Here is a 27184-nt window from a genome sequence, read left to right as displayed (position 1 = left end):
GGGAGGAGGGCTGAGGATGGAGGGTGTTCCCTCCTGCTTCTGCCTATGTGTTAAGTGGCAGGAGAAATTTTGAAAGCTGCTGTGAGGAGGAGCTAGTGACTAGGTTTGGGGTGTTTTGTGCCTTACTCTCCCCACTTGTAGGAAAACCTCTTTACATTCAGAGGTCATTGACTTGGAAGGAGGAAGACTGACCAGAGGATAGGGGGAAAACAATTCTCTCCTCCTCACATCTATCACTTGCCTCCTGTCTCTCCTCCAAAGCCAGCTTAGCTTCTTCAGGGTGGCTGCAGAACATCTTGACAAGTGCCAGCCTCTGCTTAGCTGCCCTGTGCATCCCAGGCTACCCCATTATCTGGTCACCGTCCCTGGCCATTGGGACCGCTTCTGATGGCTGTGGCCTCCGCTGCCCCAGGGAGCATCTTCTGTAAGCAGCTCCTTTTCTCTCTCCTGGTGAGTAACAACTCAAGGATTAGGGACTCAAGCATGTCACTACCCGCTTCCTGCCTCCAGTTTGGGCTTGAAAGAGAGAAGAGGTGGGGATGGAAGGCAGGGAAGACAGACTGGGAAAACAAAAGTAGAGCGGAGAAAAATTCAAAGAGTGGAAAGACTTGTGGTCCAGGATGGGGCGTGTTTAGCTTACTCTTCCAGAGTCCGCTGCCAGGATATTAAAGTTTTTCAAGGGAATCTCTTGTTCTGTCTTGTTGTGGTGTTTTTCTAAGGAGCAGTGGAATACATTCAGTCCTTAGGCATTTGGCCCAGGAGGTTCTGAGGTTTATTTTTGTCATTAAATAAGCTCATGCATTCAAAATGATTCTTTCCACTGAGTTGCAAGAATTGGAAAAGGATTTTGGGTGAAGATATAAATTATCCAGGACTTTCTTAACCAGGAAGATCTAAGAGAAAGGCAGAATTCATAGTTAAGCAAGCCGTTTAACTCAGGAAAAATAATAAAGCAAAATGTGACAGTTATTAAAAATACCATTAACTTTCTTTCTGCTTGGATTTTTAATAGTTTGCAATTGCAGGAGATTCTATTTTTTTATTTGATGGGAAGGGAGGAGTTTTCCTTTATCTCCATCCAGCATTTCTAAACTGAGAATTTCATTTTCCATTATTTTGGAAACATATTTTATTTTTGATTTACGTTTTCAGAATTTGAAAGTTTTGCTCTATGGGGATGAATATTTTTGCATATAAATTATATATGATGCAGGGTTGATGGTGAACTTATACTGTTAAGTCTTGGGGAGAAGTGAACTCAGAGACCATCATGAGTTAGTATTAGATAAAATGTGGTGGAATATTTCCAAGGGATTTCACCCACATTTTTTTTTTTTTTACTTTGATTGATTCCCTGCCAAGAATCTTTTGATTTATTCTGTGCCCATTTACCCTTGATCCCCATACTGACTAAAATGGTATCTGACCACAACTCCTCCAAATCACTTAGTCACTGACTCAACCTAAAGACTGGGAGACCACTAATGACTGGAAACATCCATTGGCTCTGCCTGCAGAGGGGGAAGGACTGAGGTGGGGTATTAGGACCCATAGGAAAGAAGATGAGGATGAGAAGAAGAATGTGGATGCATCATATGACAATGTTATTCACACACACACACATATATACACATACATGTATACATGTATATATGTACAAGTATATGCAGGAGTGCATATATCTATATGTATATCTATGTGTGTATATCTGTATATCTATGTATATATTTATATATGTGCATGAAATTATGCTCTTTCCACCTTATATATTTAGATCATTTTTAAACTATAACTAATACAAGTCCTTATCTTTGGAAAGTTCTTTAGATATAATTTAATGCATTACTTTACATTAAAAAATCAAATAAGTAAAAATTCCTCATGTTTTAATAAGAGGTTATGCAAATTCAAACTGAATACATACACATTTAAAATTCCAGTTTTTCATATTGTGTGGCCAAAAAAGATAAAATTACAGTCTATTTAAAAAGACCACTGCAATATATCCAACAGACTTGAGTTGAGTTGGAAAGGAAATGTATATCTTTTAATATTAACATTTATCTATTCTTTTCTCTACACAATATCCCTTAACTTTAATAATATGTCTTCAGAGAAAAACTGGTCATATAAATGACCTATATGGCTCAGGGAACTCTAACAGATCTATTTTATATTCCAATAATCAAAATGCAGTCATTTTGATAAAACAGAAGAAAAACTAAATAAGGTGCCAAGAAAAGAAGAAAAAAATACTTTGTACTTATAGAAGTCTTCAAAGTGATATTTTTTTGTTTTTCAGATAATATTGGGCTTCTTTGAATTACCTAGATTTTTAAAACAGTAACTGTGTCTTGAATTTAATTTGAAACCTTTACTCAAAGGGTAGTCTTTATATTTTGAAATATAGTCCTTTTTAGACTAGTTGTATGATTTGAGATCATTTCGTCTTTGATGTTTTTGCCAAGACAGTCTGAAAAAGTATTTTGAAAACAGAAAATATTTGGGATTCTGATTATTTAGAAGGTTAAAAAAGGCCTCAAATATTTTCTCACCTCATCAAATATATCCTCAGATAGTAGAGATGATGACTTGAGAACAGTACAGATAATGTGTTTATTGAATTCTAGAGTGAAATATTTTCCTCAGGCTAAGTAATCAGAACATTTATGAATGGTCTTAGCGGCAACAAACCATATAAAGTCAATGGATTGTAAAACACTTTCTTGCAATTATATAATATGAATCAGAGTCTATGAACTGTTCACTTAATTTTCAATAGATATTCAATGACAATTGTGTCTGAAAAGTCATTCCTAGTTATTCTAAAAAATGAATATGAAAAAAGAAAGGGTTAAAAGGTTAATTTGCTTTCAAAATTGACAGTATTTTTTTGTAAGACAAAGCTGCAATGTGAAAATGTGTTTTGAAATGTAATTCTGTTTTTTTTTCCTTCTTTTGAGGTTCTGATATTATTTTGCCATGCTTGTCAGAAAATTTCTCTTCAAGTTCCTTCTCATCTTCAGGCTGAAACACTTGTAGGCAAAGGTAAGAAACCATACTGAGAATTTAACAGTTGTAACTTGCTACAGTTAGCTTCAGGCTGCTCTTGTAAAGTTTGGGATAAAAGCCACATGTAGCTACTTGGCATTAAAATTGGCCATACAATAAAAAAGATAGGCTACTTGTTTTTTGTGGTGGTTAAAAATAATTAAAATAACAGTTACTGGTATACTTTTCTTGCCAAAAAAATTAGCAAATATTAGAGTTAATGATCTTAGCCCAAACAAATTAAGACACCAAAACCAGAAGCACATTTTAATTCATATCAGCTGATCTGCTATCAATGCCAAGTGATTAGACATGAGACAAGTAATTCTTAATTTCAATGTTCCAAATAAAATTTGGACTTAATGTTGATAACAGTGAGCAAATACCCACCAAGAATTTATATGATCTATTTCACAGACTAGTGAAAGTCAAACAAAATTTCAGTGGATCTTACTATCATAGTCATTAATACATATTAAGCACTGGGTTTCTTTAACCTCAAAAAAGTATTATAGAAAGATGATTTGTAATATTAATGAGAAATATTGCTTAGGAATAGACTTGTTGCAAGATAGTTTTAACTATCAAAGACTTATTGCAAAATTTTACTGACATCAGATAGTTATAATATCTGTGATATAAAATAACAAATTGTGAATGTGTATGTATCTAGACCTATCTGGATCAATTGTCTATCATCTACAGCTGCTTGACTTAAAATGGGGTCATAGCCCCATTCTAGGTTGAAAATATCAGAACTGGAAAATGCATTTAATACACCTAAACTATCAAACATCATATCTTAGCAATATCTGCTATAGAGCAGCAGTTGTTTCTCCTGCTCATGTGGAACACTGAGAACTATTGCTCACTGCCCATGTCTAGCACGGATGGTTAGCTGAGAAAAAAAATCACAATTAAAATTCAAAATTCAAGTATAGTTTCCATTGAATGTGTATTGCTGTTGCAACATCATAAAGTCAAGGGCCATTTCTACATACATATACAAACCTGTAAGTAAGAGGTAAAGCAGAAGAAGTAGACCAAATTCAATCACTCTAAGAAAATCACTCACTTTTAAACTTAGGATGAAAAGCAATAGGAAATCTAACTCCACTAATTTAATTATTTAATTCTCGTGGCTTCTACATTTCAGAATGGCAGGTGCTTGCTGGTAACCACCCATTCTGATTCCCATGCATGAACTTGCAGTTGTCATTCCTGTAAAACTTGTTCTATTCCTGTTTCACCTGACAAATGGCTGTGAAATTTCTTTTCTACAGTGAATCTGGAGGAGTGTCTCAAGTCGTCTAGCCAAATCCTGTCCAGTGACCCTGCCTTTAGAATTCTGGAAGATGGCTCAATATATACAACACATGACCTCTTTTTGTCTTCTGAAGGGAAGACTTTTTCCATTCTACTCTCAGACAGTCAGAAGCAGGATCAAAAGGAGATAGAAATTGTACTGTTGGCAAGAGATAAAAAGGTATAATAGATAAGGATTTAAGTAGCTTCATATACTATCGTCTTTATGAGTCCTTCATTTCATATACTTCCTTTCAGATTAAAATCGTTGTCCGTGAATGATCATTTTTTTGTCTTTTCCATTTATAATTAATATGAATAAAGACTAGACTGTTAAGGAGTGTCACAGCTATTTAAACAGTTGTATAACAATGAACGACTCTGTAGCCAGGGTGCAAAGTCAGGGGATCAAAGTTTTCAGAGTGCTTTGAGGTGTGGCTATAAGAGATATCCAACTGAGAACAAGGACAAGGGAGGGGCCAGTCTCAAGCTGGAGGTGGAGTGAAGCAGCCTGGAGATGAGGCACCCACTCTCTGTGGCTCCTTCCCAACCAACTGTGGGTTCAATATTTGTCTCTTGCAAGAGGAAAAGAGATAGTCTAAAACTTATTCCCATCTTAGCAGACAATTCCACAAGGTCCCTTTCTTCAGAGAGTGGAGGTGTGGTCAGGCCACAAGATTGGTGTGAGTGTTTTGTAATGGAGACTCATTTTCTTGCAGTGAATAGCATTGATTGGTCCTGGGAGTGAGGAGGGAGAAAGCTGCAGAAATTCACATCTCATTTAGGCCATCTCGACACAATGATTTTGGACTTATACAATCATTTATTAATAAGTGACTCAATTTATAAGAGGATTTCCCAGCTAAATTCATTTTAATTATAAGAATTCCTCTTCACTGAATTTAAAATATGATTGAGGCTTAAAAATATCTTTTAATTTAAATTGTAAAGAATCATGACATTACATAAAATAAAGTGTACTTGAGCAAACACAGCCCAGTGTTTCTATGTAGGTATAAAAATGCTTACACTGTAAGATTGATAAAATTTGGGTTGTACCATTCTTCATGGAATAAAATTAATTCTTCAGTATTTGTTTATGGATCATCTAATTTTAGGGATGTCTACAGCATCTCAAGGTGACTTTTTCCCAATGCTCTATAAATTTCTGATTCACCCAAAATACTGTGCTAGGCTTTTTAGCATGTATGTACAAAGGGTATGCCTATAAATTTCTGACTGTTAACTGGTTAAATCAGAAAATAGGTGGAAGGATGGAATATATTGAAGTCTTGGTTTTAGTGTGTGTATGTTTGTGTGTGTGTGTGTGTGTGTGTTATTGAAAAACAAAAATTCTTTGGAGATTATCCATCATATTGTTAATTGTTATTATCCATCATAAGGTATGAACCTTACTTATTTTCTTCATGCCAATGTATATGTGAAAATTGTAGTCCTAAGAATGATTAACAATGATGTACTTCTTTGTTTCTCATCAAATGTAGGCACCTAAGAAAAGACATACCAAAGACACAGTCCTTAAGCGCAGTAAGAGAAAATGGGCTCCTATTCCTTGTTCACTGATGGAGAACTCATTAGGTCCATTTCCACAACATGTTCAGCAGGTACATTTCATCATATTTAATTTCATATGTATAAAAGCTTTTTTTGTTGTAAAAACTTTCCATTTGAAATTTGCACAGTATTTTGAGTCAGGACTTTTAAACTATTGATATCAATGGAATCATCTATACATCAGAACTAGGATCACATAGAAGTGACCCAATATATTTTATTGTCTTCTCCCAGGAATTGTATTTAAATAGTGAGAATCAGGTTTTTATATTTTGAATTTCTTATGTCCATATTGTGTATCTAAATTCATCTAGTACTATACTAGACTTTTTAGCACTTATGCACAGAGTATATGCCTAGAGAGTTTGTATAATTCAACTTTTGCTTTCACACTAATCCTCCAAAATATTGTCACTTTCTGTTTACTGAGTAAACTTGTCTTACTTCCACATATCCAGAATGCAAGGATAGGACAGTTTTGGAATTTCGAGATTTTTGAAGAATTAATCTTACAAAATCAAATTACTTTGACAATATTTTTAATCATGTAATTTTCAATTCCAAATAAATCAAAATCTCTGTACTATATTTTATGTAGAAATAAGAATAAGTGCATAGAAATTGTAAAGGCATGTTACTCCACAAATTTTGTAGCTATGTGATAATAAAATAATTTAGTATGAAATAAGTGACAGAATTTGTGACTTTGCACATTTCAGAATGCAAAATAAGAATTTGAAAAACATGGGAGATTGTTGGTAGATAATCAGAGAAAAGAAAGAATAAGTGAGTAAGAAAGAGAGTAAGTGATAAAAAAAAATCACAAAGGTTAGGTTGAAAGTATTGATCACAACATATTTGATCTGTTCCTAAATTGTCACTTATTGTTGTAGATCCAATCTGATGCTGCCCAGAATTACACCATCTTTTACTCCATAAGTGGACCAGGAGTGGACAAAGAGCCCTTCAATTTGTTCTACATAGAGAAAGACACTGGGGATATCTTTTGTACTCGGAGCATTGACCGTGAGCAGTATGATCAGTTTTTGGTAGGATTACTGTAATATTTATTCAGAATTATAAATTTATTTTGGTTTAGGAATATTCTCAGTGTTGCATTTTTACAAATTAAAAAATCAAATAATTTATATTTGCAATATAATTAATATTCAATATAAACTCATTTGCTAAAATGAGATAGTAGGTAAAACAAAAGAAATAAAGTTAAGGAAAAGTAGAGAAAGTATAATGATAGCATTTTAAAGGACAGACTTTATTCTGTATAATTCTAGAGAAGTGACAACAAAATTCTGTTGAGTTCAATTTTTTTAATAAAATACCTTAATTATTCTCAATCATTGTTGTATGCTATAAATCATATAAGAATTTTTTTTAAAGACAAAAAAAAAAAATCAATGCTTGGGTCCATGCCCAGAAATTCTGATTTAATTGTCCTGTACTGGAACCCAGTCCTTCAAGGTGATCCTAAATGTATATTTACTACAGTTGGATCCACTCACTGCCTCAGTCCCTGGCATAGCATAGCACATCTTTTCTTTCCTTTCTTTCACTGTTCTTCAGTAATGAAATCCTTGGGTACCATTTTATTTTCTTAGTAAACCAGAACAAATTTACCAATCCATGTTCTATCTCATCCTGTCCAAAGACAATTCTATCTCTTCTGAACATTAAATCTTTTTTTTTATTTCAAATTTTACATATCACTTCAGTATTCTGATGCCTAATCTGTTGTATGACAGACATTTCCAGTGGTATTTTGGGACGATGGTGGATGATACTGATTTACCTCTTATTATATTGAAGTAAAGAGAGTATAAAGAAGTATTTTTGCTAAAGACCTTATAAAAGAAAAATTACCTCATACATGGGTAGTCCCGAGAGTAATATCTTATCAGACTTCTGACAGTTGGTGGTCACATATATGCAATTCTGAAAGAAGGTAACAATTATTGAGAGGGGGAGTGGAGAACTAAATGTTCCAGGACGCTACCACCCTAATAGAAAGATCTGCTGGTTAGAAAGAAATCAACAATAACAATAACAAATCCTGGCTGGAATATAGTTTGTCACTTAGGAAGAATGTGAAATACAAAGCTGGAATGCTAAGACCACAATGTTAAAGACTTTGTAATTCATACAAAAGAGACTGGACCCTAGAATGTCTACTGATGCTCTCTCTAAAGTATTGCACATTTTAAAACAATATAAAATTTCCACTTAATGTATTTCATAATTAAGTACAATGATGTTATTATCATGATATGTTTTTATAATTTTATGTTCCCCTCTGAATTTCCTAAACACATTTTATCCCTAATAATATAAAACAATTGCTTAACAAGTATTTATCTAAGCTCTTACAAAAGAGGTAATCAAAACACTTTTCTAACCACTTTTTTAATTTTTATTTTTCTGTGCAGAATATTGAACTCAGGGCTTTGTGCTCTACCAATTAAACTATATCCCCAAACCCATAGCAACCATTTTTTTATTCCCATAAGCAAAACAAATAATTGATAAAGAACTTATTAGGTCTGTGCTAACTTTACAGCATATTCATAAGAAGTGAAGACATAGCATTAGAAGTCAGTCTTGCGAAGAAATAGTTACCTATTCTATATGTTGCAATATACACTTAATTATCTATTCTGCTGTGGAATCATTTGAGTAGAAGAGAGAAGATGAATGAGAGAGGCACAAAAATGCAACACTGTCTAGAACTTAATAACTGATTAATAAAGCTAATTTGAGAGAAAGAAAAGTTTGCTACCTTGGATTTGAATCCTGGCTTATTTTAGAAATGTTTGCAGTTGGAAAATCAGGAAATGATGTGGTAAAGAACTGAGTTAATATAAAATTTAGTTGACTTTTGGCAGGTTTAGTTGGTCTTGTCAGTAAAGGAACTCTATTTAATACAACTATGATTTATCAAACACTTACTTTGCACAAACCATATAGGAACAGTACAAAAATAATTTAAAAGTGAAAAAAACATTAAATCCTCATAATTGGAGTCAAGATATACCATGTTGAGATGGAGTTTGGGATATATGTATGCATTTGTTAGAATTTTTATCAGGAAAAAATGCATGTTTATGATAGGAAAAATGAGAGCAGGTAGAGACATCATCAAGAGATAGTTGTGATTATCTATATTTTATTACTTTGAAAGTTTATAAACTTTTAAAAAGTGCTTGTTATGAGAATAACTGGAAGACATCTACATACATTCTAACAAATAGAACAGTATGCCTTTAATTGAGAGAACACCTGGAGTTCATGGTGCTTGGCATGCACAGTATTTGTTGGGATAATGAGAAAAAACACAAAACAGCAACTAAAAGGGATTGAAGCCATATGGCAAGCATGCACTGTGCCTGGGCGTTATCTTTCCATTGCATCATTTATTAGTTACAGATACCTCTGTGGATTATTTTTTGAATGACACATTTTGCCCTACTGCTAGGGTTACTTTAATGTATAATTTGTCATTTGAGAACAAGCCAGAGGCATTCTTATTCCTTTTAGGTATATGGCTATGCCACAACTGCAGATGGCTACGCACCAGATTATCCACTCCCCTTATTATTCAAAGTCGAAGATGATAATGATAATGCCCCATATTTTGAAAACAAAATGACGGTTTTTAGTGTGCCTGAAAATTGCCGATCTGGTAAGTTCATATTTTATAAGGGTATAAGATTAATTAACATTTGGTATTATAAGATAAAATGTTTGATTGTATTATTACAGTTAAGAGGTTTTTTGTATTTCTGATTATACATATTTTTCTATTAGATATTGATGTTATATGACATCCCTCTTAAGGGTCAAATTGCTCTGAGCAAGTTTAAGCACATTCATAAGATAAAATTCCATATGCATTCCCTTTTATATCATGACTATAATTCTGGCAATATTTTCTAGACTCGGTTATTTGTAGGGTTGATGGTGGTTGAAATGGAGTTTGGTCTACTTATGTATGCTTAGAAATTCTGTAGTGAAGGGAGGTGGCTTAGCTTTCTAAGGGACTAGCCAGGAATTCATCATGACTATGATACAGGAGTTAAGAGAGGACCAAGAACCACTTGTCTTCCAGCAAAATGAGAAGTTATTATTTTATGAATTCATATTTTGTTTTTAAAATTATCATTTGCCTAAAGATATCTGAAAGGCTGGATGCAGGAAAAATTCTAATCCGGGAAGAGTAATTTATTTCTAATCCAGGAAGAGTAACAAAGAAAAGTTACATAAAAGATATAGAAAAGCCCATTTGTTGGTGTCAAGGAATATTTTTTAACTGACATATGAAATACAAAGAGTCTGATTTTTGCACATTACATACACTTGTTTTTATTGAAATCTCACAGTATCAGTGTTGATTTTCTGAATTTTCTTTATTAATTAACTGTTGGATATTAACCTTTATTTTATCCTAAACTTGTAACCTATGCTTAGTATGATGAAAATTTTAGGAAAACACTAGACTTTAACTTCAATTGAATTTCTTACTAATGTTTTAAAAATTATGTAGAACACTAAAAAATTCTTGACTTTCAAGAATATACAATGTATAAACTTCTAGTTTTATAAGATGACACAGTTTTCAAAGGTAAACCTAGTAGGGTTCACTTTGATATGCACATTTAGAAGGCTGCTAAGTAATATGTAAAGTTTCTATCTAGTTAGCTTTATCTACTTTGGATCTGAATGTGAAACAGACAAACGTTTATATTCTCTATTTTTGCCACATACATGTGATCACAAGTGTTTTATAAAACAATATATAATTGGAAGCTCTATAAAGTTTCAACATATTTTCAAGGATTCAAAAATATATCATAGCATGAAAATTCTAAGATTTTCAAATCCCATATTTGTAACCACATATATATTGCTTTTCTTGGCATATTTTCCAAATTCAGGAAAAGAATTAATTCATTTGGTGTTATATGAAGCCAAGATTGTAACCTAGACTTTCCAAAGGACATAATAACACTATCTAGTTTATTTTTAAAATCAGCAAGAACTGTTGTTAGTTCTTATGGTCTCCTCCATTCCGTGGCTATGCACATGTGTATGTATGTTATTTCAAATCAGTGGTTTGCTGAAACAGCATTCCATAGCCATGTCTGAGCTATGAAGTTTATCTAAAAGGTACTCAAACTGGTATGGTACATAATGTTTATTTCTTTCATATATTGCTAAATACTTGCATATATTAACAATTCAGAAAGTTTATTAAAAGATAAAAACATTTATTATCATAAGCAAAGATGTGCTATTTCTTTCATTAGCATTATTAAGTAGGACTATAAAACAGAAGGTATTAAAGGAAGGACTCCTTCAAAAATAGTCCATGAACTGGGACAGTACATTAGAAAGAATTTGAAAACTTTGGTTACCAGGTATAGTCTGGGACCTGTTCTGATATATATAGAATACAAATCCTGTTATTCCCAGTAGCCACCTAATTGGAATTCAAGAAGTGGGACTTAGAGAAATCCTGTAGAACACGTATATACTCAGATTATCTGTAAAATCAACATTTTGCATTTTTATTTCTTTTTTTGGACATTTTACTTTAACAATGACTTGATTTTATTTTTGTTTAAGATTTGATTATATCAGGATTCTAACTTTCTGACAATATTGGATTTGTCTAACAGGAACTTCAGTGGGACAGGTGACTGCCATAGATAATGATGAACCTGGAACCCTACATACTCGTCTGAAATTCAAAATCCTGCAACAAATCCCAGATCATCCAAAGCATTTCTCCATACATCCAGATACAGGTGTCATCACTACGACTACACCTTTGCTAGACAGAGAGGTAAGGAATTGATCAAATTCTCTCCATCATTAAACTACATGTAAGCTGACAATTAACTCCCAAGACAAATTACACTATGTCCATTGTGGCCCCTTCCTAAGTTTTCTTCTGTGGACTGTGATTAAGGCTTCTCTGGAGGCTTCCTTTGTCTCTGATGAGATGATGGGAAAGTACAAAGTATTAGACAAGGTCTCACCTGATTTTATTTACCTAATGTGATGCATTGGTGCTAAAACTGCTTTGTTTATTTTATTTTTGTTTTATGAAAAGAAAATTAGTTTAAAAGCTAACAAACTTGACTTGTTACAGCACCTTTAGGTTCACAGGAAAATTAAATATAAAGCAGAAATGGTTCCCATGTATCCCCTGCCTCTGACACACAGCCTTCTCTGCTATTAACATCTTGCACCACAGAGATACATTTATTATAAAAAAGGAATCTAGATCAATGCATCATTATCACCCAAAGTACACCATTTACATTAGTGGTGTCACTGCTCTAAAAATCTTTTGTGCTACTCTTATTCATCTTTCCCTCCTTCCTTTCTCCTGGAGACTACTGATCCTTTTTACTCTACCCATAATTTTTCCTTTTTCAGAATGTCATTTGGTTGGAATTATACAGTATGTGGCCTTTTCAAATTGTTTTCATTTTTCTAATAATTTGCATTTAAGTTTCTTCTATGTCTTTTCATGGTTTGATAGCCCATGTCTTTTTAGCACTGAATAATGTTCCATAGTCTGAATATACATTTATTTATCCATTTACCTCCTAAAGGACATCTTGTTTTCCCTGAAGTTTTGTCAGTTATGAATAAAGTAGCTTTAAACTTTGAAATGTTATATAAGAAACATCAGCTTCCCACTGTACTGATTGGTTAGTCTCTTCTTCTGTATTTGTATTCATGGTATCCTTTTACAAAATTGTATTAAGGGCTAAGATGGTACCTCAGTGGTAAAACACATGCTTAGCATGTGCAAGGCTCTGGGTTCAATTATTAGCATCTAAACAAATAAAGAAGTGTGTGTGTGTGTGTGTGTGTGTGCACAATTTGAATATGAATATTTGTAAAATAATCGCAGTAGAAAGAGTTGTTCTGATAATAATAAGTTAGGGGAAGCAGAAGTATTCATCAATGTTCCCTTGTCCTTTTTTTCAGAAATGTGATACTTACAAGTTAGTAATGGAAGTGCGAGACATGGGAGGTCAACCTTTTGGTTTATTTACTACAGGAACAATCACCATTTCACTTGAGGATGAAAATGACAATCCACCATATTTCACAGAAACTTCTGTGAGTGTATCTCTGTATTCATTTATCTAGATGTATTTACATTCTCAAAAAGACAAATCTAGAACTTGGTAACTCTGGGAGATCATGCATTTTGACTTAAATAGTTGCCACTTATAAATAATAGAGAGAAAAGTTTGATTTTTGTAAAAATAATTGAAGTACCAGTCTTTTCTGGAGGCTAGGGACATAACCATGCTTGTGACTACCCAAGAGCTTTTCCACTTTTGAGGTGGTTCATGTGTTCAACATTTTCTTGGTTGCTTACTCCAGTACAGATTGCTTAGACTTATTTATTTTTTTTACAAGGTGAAGAAGAGTCTTTACATTTCAAGTTCTAAGATGAAAAGGGTCTAGTTTTTTCTCCTCTGTTGGACTCAGAGTATAGGCTGGTCCACCACCAAATACAGACTGTCATAGTTGAGCAAACTGTCCCTCATGCAGTAAACAAAGCAAGATATATAGATAGAGATATGAAAACAGATATGAATGATATATATATATGTATACATATAGTGTATATATCTATATCTTATATTTAGGAGAAAAGAAGTAAGCTATGCTTTAAACTGGGAAATTATTTCCCAATACATGGGTGTATATTCCATATCACTTTTTCTTTAAATATGATTTTTAGAGTAAAAAACCACATTGCAAAAACTATAGATTTCTAATAAAAAGGGCATGTTTTTCAGTATTCTACAGAAGTAGAAGAAAACAGAATTGACGTTGTGATTTTACGAATGAGGGTACATGACCAAGATTTGGCCAATACGCCTCACTCAAGGGCTGTGTACACAATCCTACAGGGAAATGAAAATGGAAACTTCAAAATTAGTACAGATCCAAATACAAATGAAGGAATCTTGTGTGTTGTCAAGGTAAATAAGTAAAATAACCACACTACGTTTTAAAGCATTCTAACTTAAGTTTGTGCATTGTCTAAAAAAAATTAATATTTCCTTATGTATATGACTAGAATATTGTAGTGCAGTGCTGAAATATTTTCTGTTATTCTTTTATCCTCCTTTATTTTCTTAGAGGAAAGTAATTTCAGGCACAAAACTCATTGTTCTACATATGAGGAAGACCAAGGAAGAGAAATATTGAATATTGGCATCCAAATATTGCCTTAGAAGCAATATTAGGCACACACTTGCTTCCTTTCTGAGTCTTTCTATCCGCAGCCCCACTAACCTCTTGCATTGTTATCTTCCATCATGATTTCTAAAAGACAACAGATATTCCCAGAACCTTTATGTAGAAATTGTTTTCCTGATAAGATTTTCATAAAACGTCTTTTAATTATTATATTGCATTTCCTTTCTCTTCTGTTTTTTTTTTTGTTCTAGATTTCTCCTTTCCTTTTTCCTTCATCATTTAACTGTTGTTTCAAGAGTCTTTCTGATGATTCAGTTTAGAACTGAGCACTTAGATAATAAACTAAACAGACCCAAATTTCATGTTCTTTGAAAAGATGTTGCTAAGTAATACTATTATGTCTTTTGACTTAGAAACTCAGTACAGTTGCATTGTAGCCAAATCTCATCAAATTATTTTATGTATTAGCTTGGAAGAATTTCAGTTGTCATTGTTATTTCATATGATAGATAATTACATAATATGAATTTTTCAGATTTTGAAATTTTTCTGAAGTTCTATTAATATTTAAACTTGTAATAAAAAAAAAATGAAGGTATGATCTTCCAAAAGAATAGTGAGAAGAAAAGTGGGTTGAGTCAAAAACAAAAATTTTGCATGTGACAGCATTTATTGTTTTAGGAAGCTAATTATTAGTCATTGTAATAGCTACAACTTTTGGTAACATTTTAAATGTGAAAATTGTATTCTCTGTATGTTAAAACTTGGAATCATAAATCCATGTTATATATATACTGACTGTTTAAAGTGTGTTTATTGAACAGCCATTGAACTATGAACTCAATCGCCAAGTCATTTTGCAAATTGGTGTACTTAATGAAGCACAGTTCTCTAAAGCAGCAAACTCACAAACTCCTCCTACAATGTGTACTACAACTGTGACTGTGAGAATTAAAGACAGTGATGAGGGTCCTGAATGCCAGCCACCAGTGAAAATTATTCAGAGTAAAGATGGCCTTCCACCTGGAAAGGAACTCCTTGGATACAAAGCACTGGACCCAGAAACACGCAGTGGTGAAGGCTTAAGGTAATATACTTTTCGAAAAGTTCCTTAATTTTCCTGGGATCTAAAGTTTTTTTTTTTTTTTTCTGGTATTAGAAATTGAACCTGGGGTACTCTATCTCTGAGCTACACCCCCAGTCCATTTTATTTTATTTTGAGGCAGAATTTAAGTTGACTTGGCTGGCCTGGAACTTGTGATCCTCTTGGGTCAGTCTCCTGAGTTGTAGGGATTACAGGAATGCACCATTGTGTTGGTCTCGTTGGAATGTAAATTGATTTCAAATTTAGCAGAGTTCTATGTATTTTTTCAAAGTAACAAATTATAAGATTATGTCTGCTATTTGATATGATAATTTATATTTGATCTTTGAAAATTAGGTATCAGAAGTTAGGAGATGAAGATAACTGGTTTGAAATTGATGAACACACTGGAGATTTGAGAACTGTAAAAGTATTAGATAGAGAATCAAAATTTGTAAAAAACAACCAGTACAATGTTTCAGTGGTGGCAACAGATGCAGGTGAGTGCCATTTTCTAGAAATAAATATAAATATAGGATATGTTTCTAAGAAAACTTTGGGTGAAATCTGTTCATTTCTGCATCAAAAGTTAATACAAGCAATGTTGCTTTAATGTAATCATAAGGCATAATGCAAAAAAGTAATGTTTGTGTTATGATAGCTCATTTTATTGGAGTCCACCCAGTTTTGGGCCCTGCACATCATTAATGTAAAGTTACAAGGGAGTAAATGACCAATCTAAGTTCTGAGGAAACAGTGACCTGTTAACGGAATTCCAATTTTTCCAGATTACAGGTTTAGATTATTATGATTTAAACATACTGAATATTTTTAACACTTCTAAAACAGTTGGGTTCTAGATAGGTTTCTTCTGAGCTTTTTCCTAATGGAGAACAAATTAGTTATCCTATTTCCTAAGAAAGGTATAAAAAGCTATGGTTTGTAATCTCCAAGGTTGATTTTAGAATCTATTCTGTAAAGAGCATCCTTCAAATATATAGTGATCTTTAAACCTTTCTGAAGTTACATCAGTAAATCATTTTCAATATATTTATATATTTTAAAAAATATGTTGAAAAGTGTTTGATAGTGTTCTATTTGTATACATGTACTACTATGCTAATGTATTGTATGTATCATAGAAATACACAAAATAAATATTAAGAAGTGTTAAAAATATAAAGAGAAGTTATGCTAATTTACTTCATTATGTCCATTATATATTTACTCATTTGAGAAAAAAGTTAATAAATAATAATGATAAATGATTTTCAGCTTTTCTGACATAGCCAATTCTTTTGACTATCTGCCTGACCCAAGAAGGTTTCCACTGCTTTTATCTGCATAAAACATGCTGTTTTCTCAGGTATTATGCCCTACTTACTTTTTTTTCCTGTTGATGTGAAACAAGAACCATATTTACAAAGAGAGAGACAAAAGATTTAAGCTAATGGGGATGCTAGCTGCTTGAAGTTTATATGGAGAAGGGGAGCTGATTCACACATCAATCCAATCTCATTTCATTCCTGTTGCCTTGGGTGTGTAAATACCAGAGTGAACACTGTAATTAGTGAGGTGACCAAGCTAAAGATTGATTTCTGTGAGCTAAAACATTTTAGCTTCAAAAATCTGAAATTGCCTTTGGAAGAAAATCTAAATGTGAATATCACTAATAAATCCCGGGCATATAATCTCTTTCCTCCTGATACCACACATACACATACTATTAATATAATTTTTTTAATGAAAGTTTGGGGAAAAAAAGACCTGCTGAAGAATGTGGAAAGCATTAGCTAAGAAATGTAGTTAATTTACCATTACTCTATAATTTTGGATGATTTGTTCTTTCATAAGTAAAAATGAAATCTAAGTGGTTCAAGAACACAATAATGATAAACAGGGAGTCCTATTTACTCATTTATTCCTCAGATGTTTATTGTCTATTAGGTTCTAAGTACCAGGCAAGTTGTCATGGAAACTAGGAATCATAGGAGAAAATTATGGAGAATAAAGTATAAAAAATTAACTTTGCTCTTTAGAGCTAAATAACACTGTTTGTAAGTATGGTGAGCATGGTACAAGGAAATAAAAAGTAAAGTTTATTTTGATCTTACCTCCCAAGGTCATAGTTAACCTAAGCAATAGAAAAATCATGTGACAATGTAAAGATTTTACTCCTTTGAACTCTAATTCATTTATATATGTATATGGACATATATAAATGTATATAATATATAATATATAATACAAATGATATATAATATATAAACATATATGCTTATAGATATAAAAAGCATATTGTTTTGAAGTTTGCAAACATTTCTAGATGATGATCTAGTTATTCTTATAGCTTTCTTAGTATCAAGCTCATGTTCTTTTATTTCTTGTGTGGATCCTATGGGTTAGGCTTATTTCCCTGCTTATTAATCTAGAAAGCACTATTTTATACACTTTCCACCTAGAATACTGTTTCCTCTCCTGCTTGACACTCAGGTCCCATAAGACCTTCAAGTGAATGGCAATAACAACTTCTGTGATTGTGCCCACTAGTCTTTGGTCAGTTCTTAATACCTTTTACACATTCCTGCACTGAGAATAATATGCTAATTATCACACATGATATATCTTCACTCTGAAAAAGATAACCTTCATTGTTTTTCATGTATATTCTATTATCTGAATTATATTAATTAGGAGTTCCATTTTTATAAGGATCCCTCCACCCCGTTTCATGTAAACATTCTTTCATCAAACATCTAGCAGAGAATTTGGTACTGAAATGTATCATTCCTCCATTGCCTGAGAGCCTTTGAATCTCCAGGATTAGGTTATGAAGTTCATTGCCAAGAGTTTTAAAATTTTGGGGACATTTTGCACTTGGAACAATTGGTTCCAATGTAGAAAATTGAATTAAAAAATTTACAATGTATTTTGGGATTCTGTAAAAAATAATTTTCTTAAAATAACAAATATAGAAGGGTTGTCATGTGAAAATTTATAGGAGGCAGGTTGTATCTTCAGTTCTGTAAATATGTCAATGAACTTGATGCAACCTATTGAAATAGGTTGGAAATCACAATCTAGAGTTTATGTATATTATATTAACTAACCACATAATTACATTGTAATTGTTACATTATAGTTCTCTATTTTATTATCATATAACTGCATTATGTATTATACACTCAAGTTTTTTACAGGTGCTCATATCTAGGGTGATGGGTTAAGAAGGAAAAACCTGAAATCTTTCTAACACTTAATTAAAGAACTCTATACATGCTGTGGGCTGGCTCATGATGCAGTGAGCTTCCAGCTACTGAGAGCATTTAAGTAGGAAAGCAGAGCTACGGCTTTCAGAGACCCTCTGGTTGATGCATTATTAGATTGAATTTTAGATAGTCCACAGGTGCTTAGCGGCTCTGACACTCTGATGTTCCCTCCTCACTGATACTTGTCATTTGCTTCTGTGCTTTCAAGGCAGCCAAATATAGTTGTTTATCTTTCCATAATACTCAACTATCTCAGTAGGTACTCATTTTTGAGTAACTTTCCTAGGAAAAGGCAAAAAGGAACTATTACCTTTTTTTTTTTTTTGGCGGTGCTGGGGATTAAACCCAGGGCCTTGTATATGCTAGGTAAGCACTCTACCAACTGAACTATATCCCCAAACCCTACTATTATCTTTTTTATTTTTATTATTTTTATTTGGCTTTTAAATTTTTACAGACTGCATTTTGAGTCATTGTACACAAATGGGGTACATAATTTCGTTTCTATGGTTGTACACAATGCAGATTCATATCATTCGTGTAATCATACATGTACATAGGGCAATGATGTTTGTCTCATTCCACCATTTTTCATACCCCCCTCCCTCTCATTTTTTTCTACATATTCTAAAGTTCCCCCATTATTCTCTCATTCCCCACCCCCACCCCCATTATATATCATCCTCCACTTATCAGAGAAAACATTCAGCCTTTGGTTTTTTGGGCTTGGCTTATTTCACTTAGCATGATATTCTCCAATTCCATCCATTTATTTGCAAATGCCATACTATTCTTCTTTATGGCTGAATAGTATTCCATTGTGTGTATATAACAGAGTTTCTTTATCCATTCATCTGTTGAAGGGCAGGTAGGTTGGTTCCACAATCTAGCTATTGTGAACTGAGCTGCTATAAACATTGATGTGGCTGTGTTACTGTAGTTTGCTGATTTTAGGTCCTTTGGGTATAAACCAAGGAGTGGGATAACTGGGTCAAAAGGTGGGTCCATTCCAAGTTTTCTTAGGATTCTTCATACTGCTTTCCAGAGCAGCTGCACCAATTTGCAACTCCACCAGCAATGCAAAAGTATGCCTTTTTCCCCACATCCATGCCAACATCTATTATTGTTTGTGTTTTTGATAAAAGCCATTCTAATTGGAGTAAGATGAAATCTTAGAGTTGTTTTAACTTGCATTTCTCTAATTACTAGAGATGTTGAACACTTTTTCATATATTTATTAATTGCCTGTGTGTCTTCTGTAAAGTGTCTGTCCAGTTCCTTGGCCCATTTATTGATTGGGTTGTTTGTATTTTTGTTGTAAAGTTTTGTAAGTTCTTTATAAATTTTGGACATAGGTGCTCTATCTGAAGTGCATGTGGAAAAGATTTTCTCTTTATTGTCTTGGTTTTGACTTTTTGTAGTTCTGACTTTGACTGACATCTATTTAAATAATTTCAAGCATCTTTTATTCTGTTTTCATCACCATGCTTAAAAGAGACCATGACAGAAAATGATGTTATGTAATAAATGTTGCTTAAATATAGGATTAAGTGAATTTCAATTTGTTTTCCTATGGTTGCTATATTTTTATTCACTTTTAAAAGTGTGATTTCTCTTTATTTTTCCATAAAAAGAAAGGGTGTCTGCTTAGATTTAAAAGGTAAATCAGTACACATCAGCTCATGTGTAATGTCTGCTACTACATTTTTCTTAACTTTAGAAAAGTTTCTTTTTTACATTATTCAATATTGTTAGTTTGCTGATTTTGAAGTTGTTATTCATATTCAGATTTATTTATAGTTTTCTGGTAGCCTTAAAATATTTATATGCCATTGCAGGTATTTTTCCCTAATAGTATATCTCTCTTTTATTTCTGAATATTTTGAAACTTGTTTCAGCAAGAGCAGTTAAAAAAAAAACATATATTCAGTAGTTACTTTATAGCATTAATAAGTTTAAAGTCATATTGAATAAATTTTATTGTTATTCAACAGAAAAAAAGGTTTACTTGAAATATAATACATAATATAAATTAGGTATTATTTCAAACTAAGAAGGAAAGTGGTTTATATTTGATATGATTTATGATAGTCTTTATTGCAAACTCAACATAGATGTTTCAATATTTAGACCAGCATTCAATGTAAAAAGTATAAGAAATTGCATATTATTTTTGTTTTAATTCCAAACTCATATCGTTTATGGAAATTTATAATCCTTTCACTAATGATAGAATTTGAACAAGTTTCTAAGCTTTACTGTCTCTCAAACACAAATTATGGGATATGTATATCTCCATTTATATACACAGTGAGCTTCCAGTGTATATATGTATACATAAATTTTTTCCCCTTTTATTTTTTATTTTGAGACAGTGTCTCGCTAAGTTGCTCAGGGCCTAGCTAAGTTGATGAGGCTGGCTTTGAACTTGCGATCTTCCTGCCTCAGCCTCCCAAGCTGCTGGGATTATAGGCATGTGCCAATGTGCCCAGCATTTTTAATTAGAAATATTTCTTAAGATTTATGTATGAAATATTAGGACAGTAATGGTGTTTGGTAATCAGTAGTTGAGTGAGAGAGTTTCTACTAACAATATTATATTGGCTGAATTAAGGTGAGAGTACAAACTCATTTTTCTGACTCATTCGATTAAATTTTTTCAAAGTATGAAAACTGTGTTCAATGTGGTGGAATTTAGCTACAGTGAGCCAAGAAATATTGGGCAGATCACTAGGCTCTCAAGATGAATGTGACTCACTGTTTTGCATGATCAATATTTAGTTTGTCATTTAGGGCAGGAGCAAAGTGTTCTGAAAAAAAAAGTGTCTGTAGAAGTCACGGGTTTCATGAGGTAGTGACATTTTAGTAGATTCTTAAATATAACTGGATTGGGTTGGACATGTATTTCAAAGGTAGCACATGCTAAGCGTGCATGAGACCCTGGATTCAAATCCTCAGTACAGAAACAAACAAACAAACAACAACAACAACACCCCATAATAGGATTTACCAGGAAAAGAAGAGGAGAAAAATATTCCTGGTAGTAGCAACAGAAAGTCCCAAAGCAGACAGGAAGGAAAGCACCTAGAGGTTTTAATGGGAAGGTTTTTAAGTTTTGAGCAAAGAATAAATAAGGAAAAGAGAAGATGCTGAGAAGGTAATTGATGAATTATTATTAAGGGTGAATATGGTTTTTTTACAAAGCAAGTGCAAGAAATCAGTTTTATTTTCAACAGGATTTTCTGTAATGATGTTGGAATCTCACACCTTTTACTTTTAAAAAGCACCTGAAAAGATCAGCTGATCTAGTCCCCAGTCTTCCAGGAGGAGTGACGTGTTGCTAGTTTGTATTAATGGTGTCTGAGATCTGGGAAGCTAGATGAAAGCAGATGTCAACTGTGTGTTACATAAATTGTTAAAAATAAATACATTCTAGGTAGAGAAAATAACATATATTTTTTAAATCTCTCTTAGTTGGCCGATCTTGCACTGGAACACTAGTAGTTCTTTTGGAAGATTACAATGATCACCCACCAAAAATTGATAAAGAAGTGACCATTTGTAAGCATGATAAAGATTATGCTATTCTGGAACCTGAAGATGAAGATGGGCCTGATAATGGTCCACCTTTTCAATTCTTTCTGGATAATTCTGCCAACAAACTTTGGACTCTAGAATCAAAGAATGGTAAAAAATTGTGCTAAATCTTGTAATCTGTAGGGGTTTGAGGTGGCAGATTTTCACCTTAGTTTTTCATAATAAACACATGTTCATTTTAGGAGATTATTTTGTAGATCCTAAACACAGGAAAATGCTTTAAAAATATATATTTATGTAATGCTTAGTTTCTTTTTATAAATTTCTTTTAAGGAAATATGTAAATCCATTTTAAATGATCATTTGAATCACCTGTTAAGTATGGGTTAATCTAATGTGAGCATAAAATAGCATCAATCATTTTTTTCTGGTTTATTATAAAATCAAAATAATTTTTAAGAAAAAAAAAGAAGCATTAAGAACAGTGGAGAAGCAGAGGAATGAAGGGAAGAGAGAAAGGTTGAGAGAGGGAAGGAGAACATAATGAAATTAGCCAAACTATGTCATGTGCACCTATGAACATACCACAATAAATTCAACTTTTATATATAATGATATTGCACCATTAAAAAATAAATCAATAAGGACAACCCATTAGAGTTTTATTCCAAATTAATCCACCCCCACCCCCAAGAATACCAAGTAGGAATAATATTTCTATGGAGAGGTAATATTGATATATATTATTTCTACTTTTTCCCCTAGGTAAACAAGGTGTTCTTCGTGCAAAGCAAAATCTTGATTATAACTATTATTCTGTGCCTATCCAAATACAAGACAGACATGGTTTATCTGCAAAACATGTGTTGTCAGTGAGAGTATGTGACTGCACAACTCCATCTGACTGTAGAATGGCTGTTAAAGATGACAGAGATATTAAACCAGGAAATGTAATACTTGGAAAATGGGCTATTCTTGCCATGGTGTTGGGATCTGCACTGTTATTGTGTAAGTATTATTATATAGAATTTGTTAACCCAAGTTTTACCAAAATGTTTCTGTTAGTTTTCCATTACTATAACAAAATACCAAAGGTAATAAACTATAAGAAAGAAAGGTTTATTTTGACTCACAGTTTCAGAGGTTTCAGCCCATGGTCAACTGGCTCTGTTGCTTTTGGACTTGTGCTGTGGAATATGTCATGGAGCAAAGCTGCTTACCTAGTGGCAGTGAGGAAGCAAAGAAAGACAGGAAGGGGCCAGAGTCTTCATATCCCTTTCAGGGGAACACCCAGTTACTGGACTTCCTCCCAGTGGGCCCCACAACTTAAAGGTTCCACCATCTCTTAATAGGGCTCTGAACTGAAGGGTCACAAATTTAACACATAGCCTTTGGGATGCTTAATCCAAATCATGTCCATTTAGAAAAAAATAATATGACTGTTCTTCATATTAATTATCTGTATAGGCTTTGGCTCATGTGCCCTTTTAAAAATCTTGTACGTACTTTATGACTTGGTGTTCTAAGTCAAAAGAAAAACATGCCAATAAAAGTAGATTGAAATTTTTAAAGTAAATGCCAGAGGCAGGAGCCTCATTTCTTCAATAATTAGCTATGAGACACTATGTAAAATATTTATTCTTTGAACTCATTTTTTCATATGTAAAATGAAGAAACTGGATAAAATTACTAAGACTCCCTCCCATATAAAATGTAGTGATCCAAGCAGCAGTCACATTTATGTAGGAAATACATAAAGACAAAAAGATAGGGTAGTTCTACAATTCTAAATATTTATGTTCCATATTATTAATAAAGTGATTTAGTACGTATCATAAGAAGATTCCAATGAGTTAAAAATGGTCATATGAGGGGCTGGGGAGATAGCTCAGTCAGCAGAGTGCTTGCTTTGCAAGCACAAGGCCCTGGGTTCGATCCCCAGCACCAAAAAAAAAAAAAAAAAAAAAAAAAAAAAAAAAATGGTCATATGATGAGTCACTAAGGAAATGTAATGCAGGCATTACACATTATGATACTTGGATTTTGCTTCTTGCAAACATTTTTTTTTTTTTTTCCTGTACTGGGGAATGAACCCAGGGCCTCATGCATGCTAGGCAAGTGATCTGCCACTGAGCCACAATTCCATTACAGATCATTTTTTGAATACACAAAACTAATAGAAACCTTTCTCAGACTTAAGAGACTCTCTCTCTCTCTCTCTCAACCACAAAGAACCATTGCATTTACAAACTTTTCCCATAGCCTTTACTGTGTCCTAATTCACTTGGATTTGAGTTTCAGGATAAACTGGATGTTCCTCATAACACTGTATTAGTTAACATACGTTTTCAAAACCAGACACCGGTTTTATGTAATTACCTCTCTTGTTTATACTTATGTCTAAATTCTTTGTTTTGTTGTTCTAAGTCTGTTAAATGTGTTCTGTATGGTTTCAAATACCAATAATACTATCTTAAAGTTCAGTCAAATAGTCATTTTTTAAATAAAATGAATGTAAGAGATACATAATTTTGGACCCAGGAAGAGAGCTAAGACAGAGATTATATAGATGAGTACATTTTACAAATATTCTGCTTTAAATTTTATGACCAGAAGTGACTTCAATTTGTGGAATAAACTGTTTAAAGTCATGCAAAGAAACTTCAAAAAAAACCTTATAATAAAATATTTAGTATATACTGGAGTGTAAAAATACTATTTTACTTCAATCTTTTTTATTTTTTAGGTATTATGTTTGCATGTTTCTGTGTTACTACTAAGAGAACAGTAAAGAAATGCTTTCCAGAAGATGTAGCCCAGCAAAATTTAATTGTATCAAATACTGAAGGACCTGGAGAAGAAGTGACAGTAAGTCAGATTTAATCTCCTTTTGCAACATATGGTGATCTAGTGATGCCCATGTGATTATTAATAATAATGGCAACAATAATAACCAGCAATGTTTATTGAGCGCTATGCCAAGCAGAGTCCCAAATGCTCTCTGTTTTCATTCATTTAAACTTCAGAAGCCTATTGAATTAGTTCCAAAGTGCTGCATAGCAAATTCAGTGACTTAAACAATAGAAGCTTCTGTCTCACTGGAGGCTACGAATCAGAGATAAAGGTGTTGGCAGGGCCATGTTCCCTCTCAAGGGACTAGGGAAGGACCTGTTCAGGTATCTCTCCTAGCTTCTTGTATCTCCTGGGCTTATGGCGACATACATCTTGACATGACATTCTCCCTGTGCATGTGCCTGTTCCCAAACCTCCCTTTGTATAAAGACATTGGTTATATCAGATTAAGGACTCACATAATCTGGTATAACTTCATTTTAACTTGAGCATTTACGCCTACAGTGACTCTGTTCCCACATAAGGTCACATTCTGAGGTCCTCTAAGTTAGGACCACAACATGTGAAGTTTTAGGGGACACAATTTAACCCATAATACCTACAATGTGGCTACTGCTATAATCCTGATTTGGGGCAACTGAGGCACAACAGCTAAGTGCTATGTCTGTGCTGGGAAAGAAATGAAAGTGAACTGTTAGTGTCAGTTTGATTCATTTTATAACTCTCACTTTACTTTTAGGAAGCGAATATTAGGATCCCCACACAGGGATCCAACATTTGTGATACAAGTATGTCTGTTGGTACGCTTGGTGGCCAGGGAATCAAAACGCAGCAAAGTTTTGAGATGGTCAAAGGAGGCTACACTTTGGATTCCAACAAAGGCCATCACACCTTGGAGTCCAGCAAGGGAATAGGGCAGGGAGGAGCAGACCCTGGCAGATATGCATACACGGACTGGCAGAGTTTCACCCAACCTCGGCTTGGCGAAGTAAGTCCCAGTGTCTTCAAGTTCACATGACATGAATGTTAGGCATCATTTATGAATCAGGATTTCCCCAAAATTTTACTCCTCATGCACCTGGAACACATCACCTTTCTAACGTTGAAGGAATTGTCATAGGTATGGATGTCAGGTTCAAACCCAAGAGCAAAAAGATCTGACTATTTTAAAAATACAGTTTTCAAGATTTTATCTAGGAGTGACATGTGCAGGTGTATTTAAGACTGATACCTTCTTTCCTAAAAATACCAGAAAAAAACATCTCGAGTGAAATATGTGTTAAACAGTAAAAAACAAATCATAAATGATAAATATTTGTCAGTGTATTTGAGTTCTGTATATAAAGTCCTGACTGTCAAAATAAACCAGGTAGATTGTTAAACTTTTATTCTGGGTTTTATTTCATTACTTTGGTTGTTTTGGGTTCAGATTAGTCAGTACAGGTTAATATTAGCAAGTACAATACATTACACTGTTATACTGTAATAGTATATTCTAAGAATCCTAGCCTATATTGGTTTTCCCCATGTATGTGAAGAAGCTACGGAGATAAATTTAAATTATACATATCTATGTTCAAATGGGAAATTGTAAGTGATGTGATGTATCCATAGTCTTAATTTCATAAATGTGTTCACTGGGAGCATTGATTTATTTGCTATATTTAAAAAATGAATATAATACAGACCAATCATGTGCATTTTTTATATGTAGGAATCCATTAGAGGACACACTCTGATTAAAAATTAAACAGTAAAAGGTAAATCAAAGACATCATTTTTATGCTAATATGTTTAGGTGTTTTTTAAAAAATAATAATAAAATGTGCTCTTTCTCAAACAGAAGGTGTACCTGTGTGGACAAGATGAGGAACACAAACATTCTGAAGACTACGTTCGCTCCTATAATTATGAAGGCAAAGGCTCTATGGCCGGCTCGGTAGGCTGCTGCAGTGATCGGCAGGAAGAAGAGGGGCTGGAGTTTCTAGATCACCTGGAACCCAAATTTAGGACATTGGCAAAGACATGTGTAAAGAAATAAATGTTCCTTTTAGTGGAGTAACATCTACAAATGCATTTGTAAGAGTTTATTGAATGGAAAATGATAGCAGCATCTGCTAATTATTTTGTTTATTGGAGACAAACTTCAAGTCTTATAGACAAGGGTACTGTAACTATGAGGCTCCCCTAAATTCTCCTTGTCTGATAGAACTTTCTTTCATATTCTCTAGAAATAAAGTTTTTGTTGTTTATTTTCTTT

General features: G+C 33.3%; 1 protein-coding gene across 2 annotated transcripts; it reads left to right on the top strand.

Moving 5' to 3' along the window:
- Dsc1 (desmocollin 1) lies at window positions 1-27184 on the top strand. 2 transcript variants are annotated; one of them, XM_047526912.1, is made up of 17 exons: window positions 1-450; window positions 2964-3048; window positions 4335-4537; window positions 5862-5981; window positions 6825-6980; window positions 9481-9625; window positions 11622-11788; window positions 12949-13083; window positions 13776-13961; window positions 15006-15268; window positions 15623-15765; window positions 22009-22221; window positions 22837-23079; window positions 24818-24939; window positions 25664-25912; window positions 26639-26684; window positions 26768-26907. In XM_047526912.1, the coding sequence occupies exons 1-16, from the start codon at window positions 388-390 to the stop codon at window positions 26672-26674; spliced, it is 2529 nt and encodes an 842-aa protein (XP_047382868.1). In that variant the 5' UTR covers window positions 1-387; the 3' UTR covers window positions 26675-26684; window positions 26768-26907. The 2 variants fall into 2 exon arrangements, with proteins under 2 accessions (XP_047382868.1, XP_047382867.1); XM_047526911.1 differs by lacking the exon at window positions 26639-26684 and having other exon boundaries at window positions 2-450; window positions 26768-27184.

Source organism: Sciurus carolinensis, chromosome 15 (genome assembly GCF_902686445.1).
Source record: "Sciurus carolinensis chromosome 15, mSciCar1.2, whole genome shotgun sequence".
Taxonomy (NCBI): domain Eukaryota; kingdom Metazoa; phylum Chordata; class Mammalia; order Rodentia; family Sciuridae; genus Sciurus; species Sciurus carolinensis.
The sequence above is the reverse complement of the archived record's forward strand: the minus strand, read 5'-3'. Positions and strand labels throughout refer to the sequence as shown.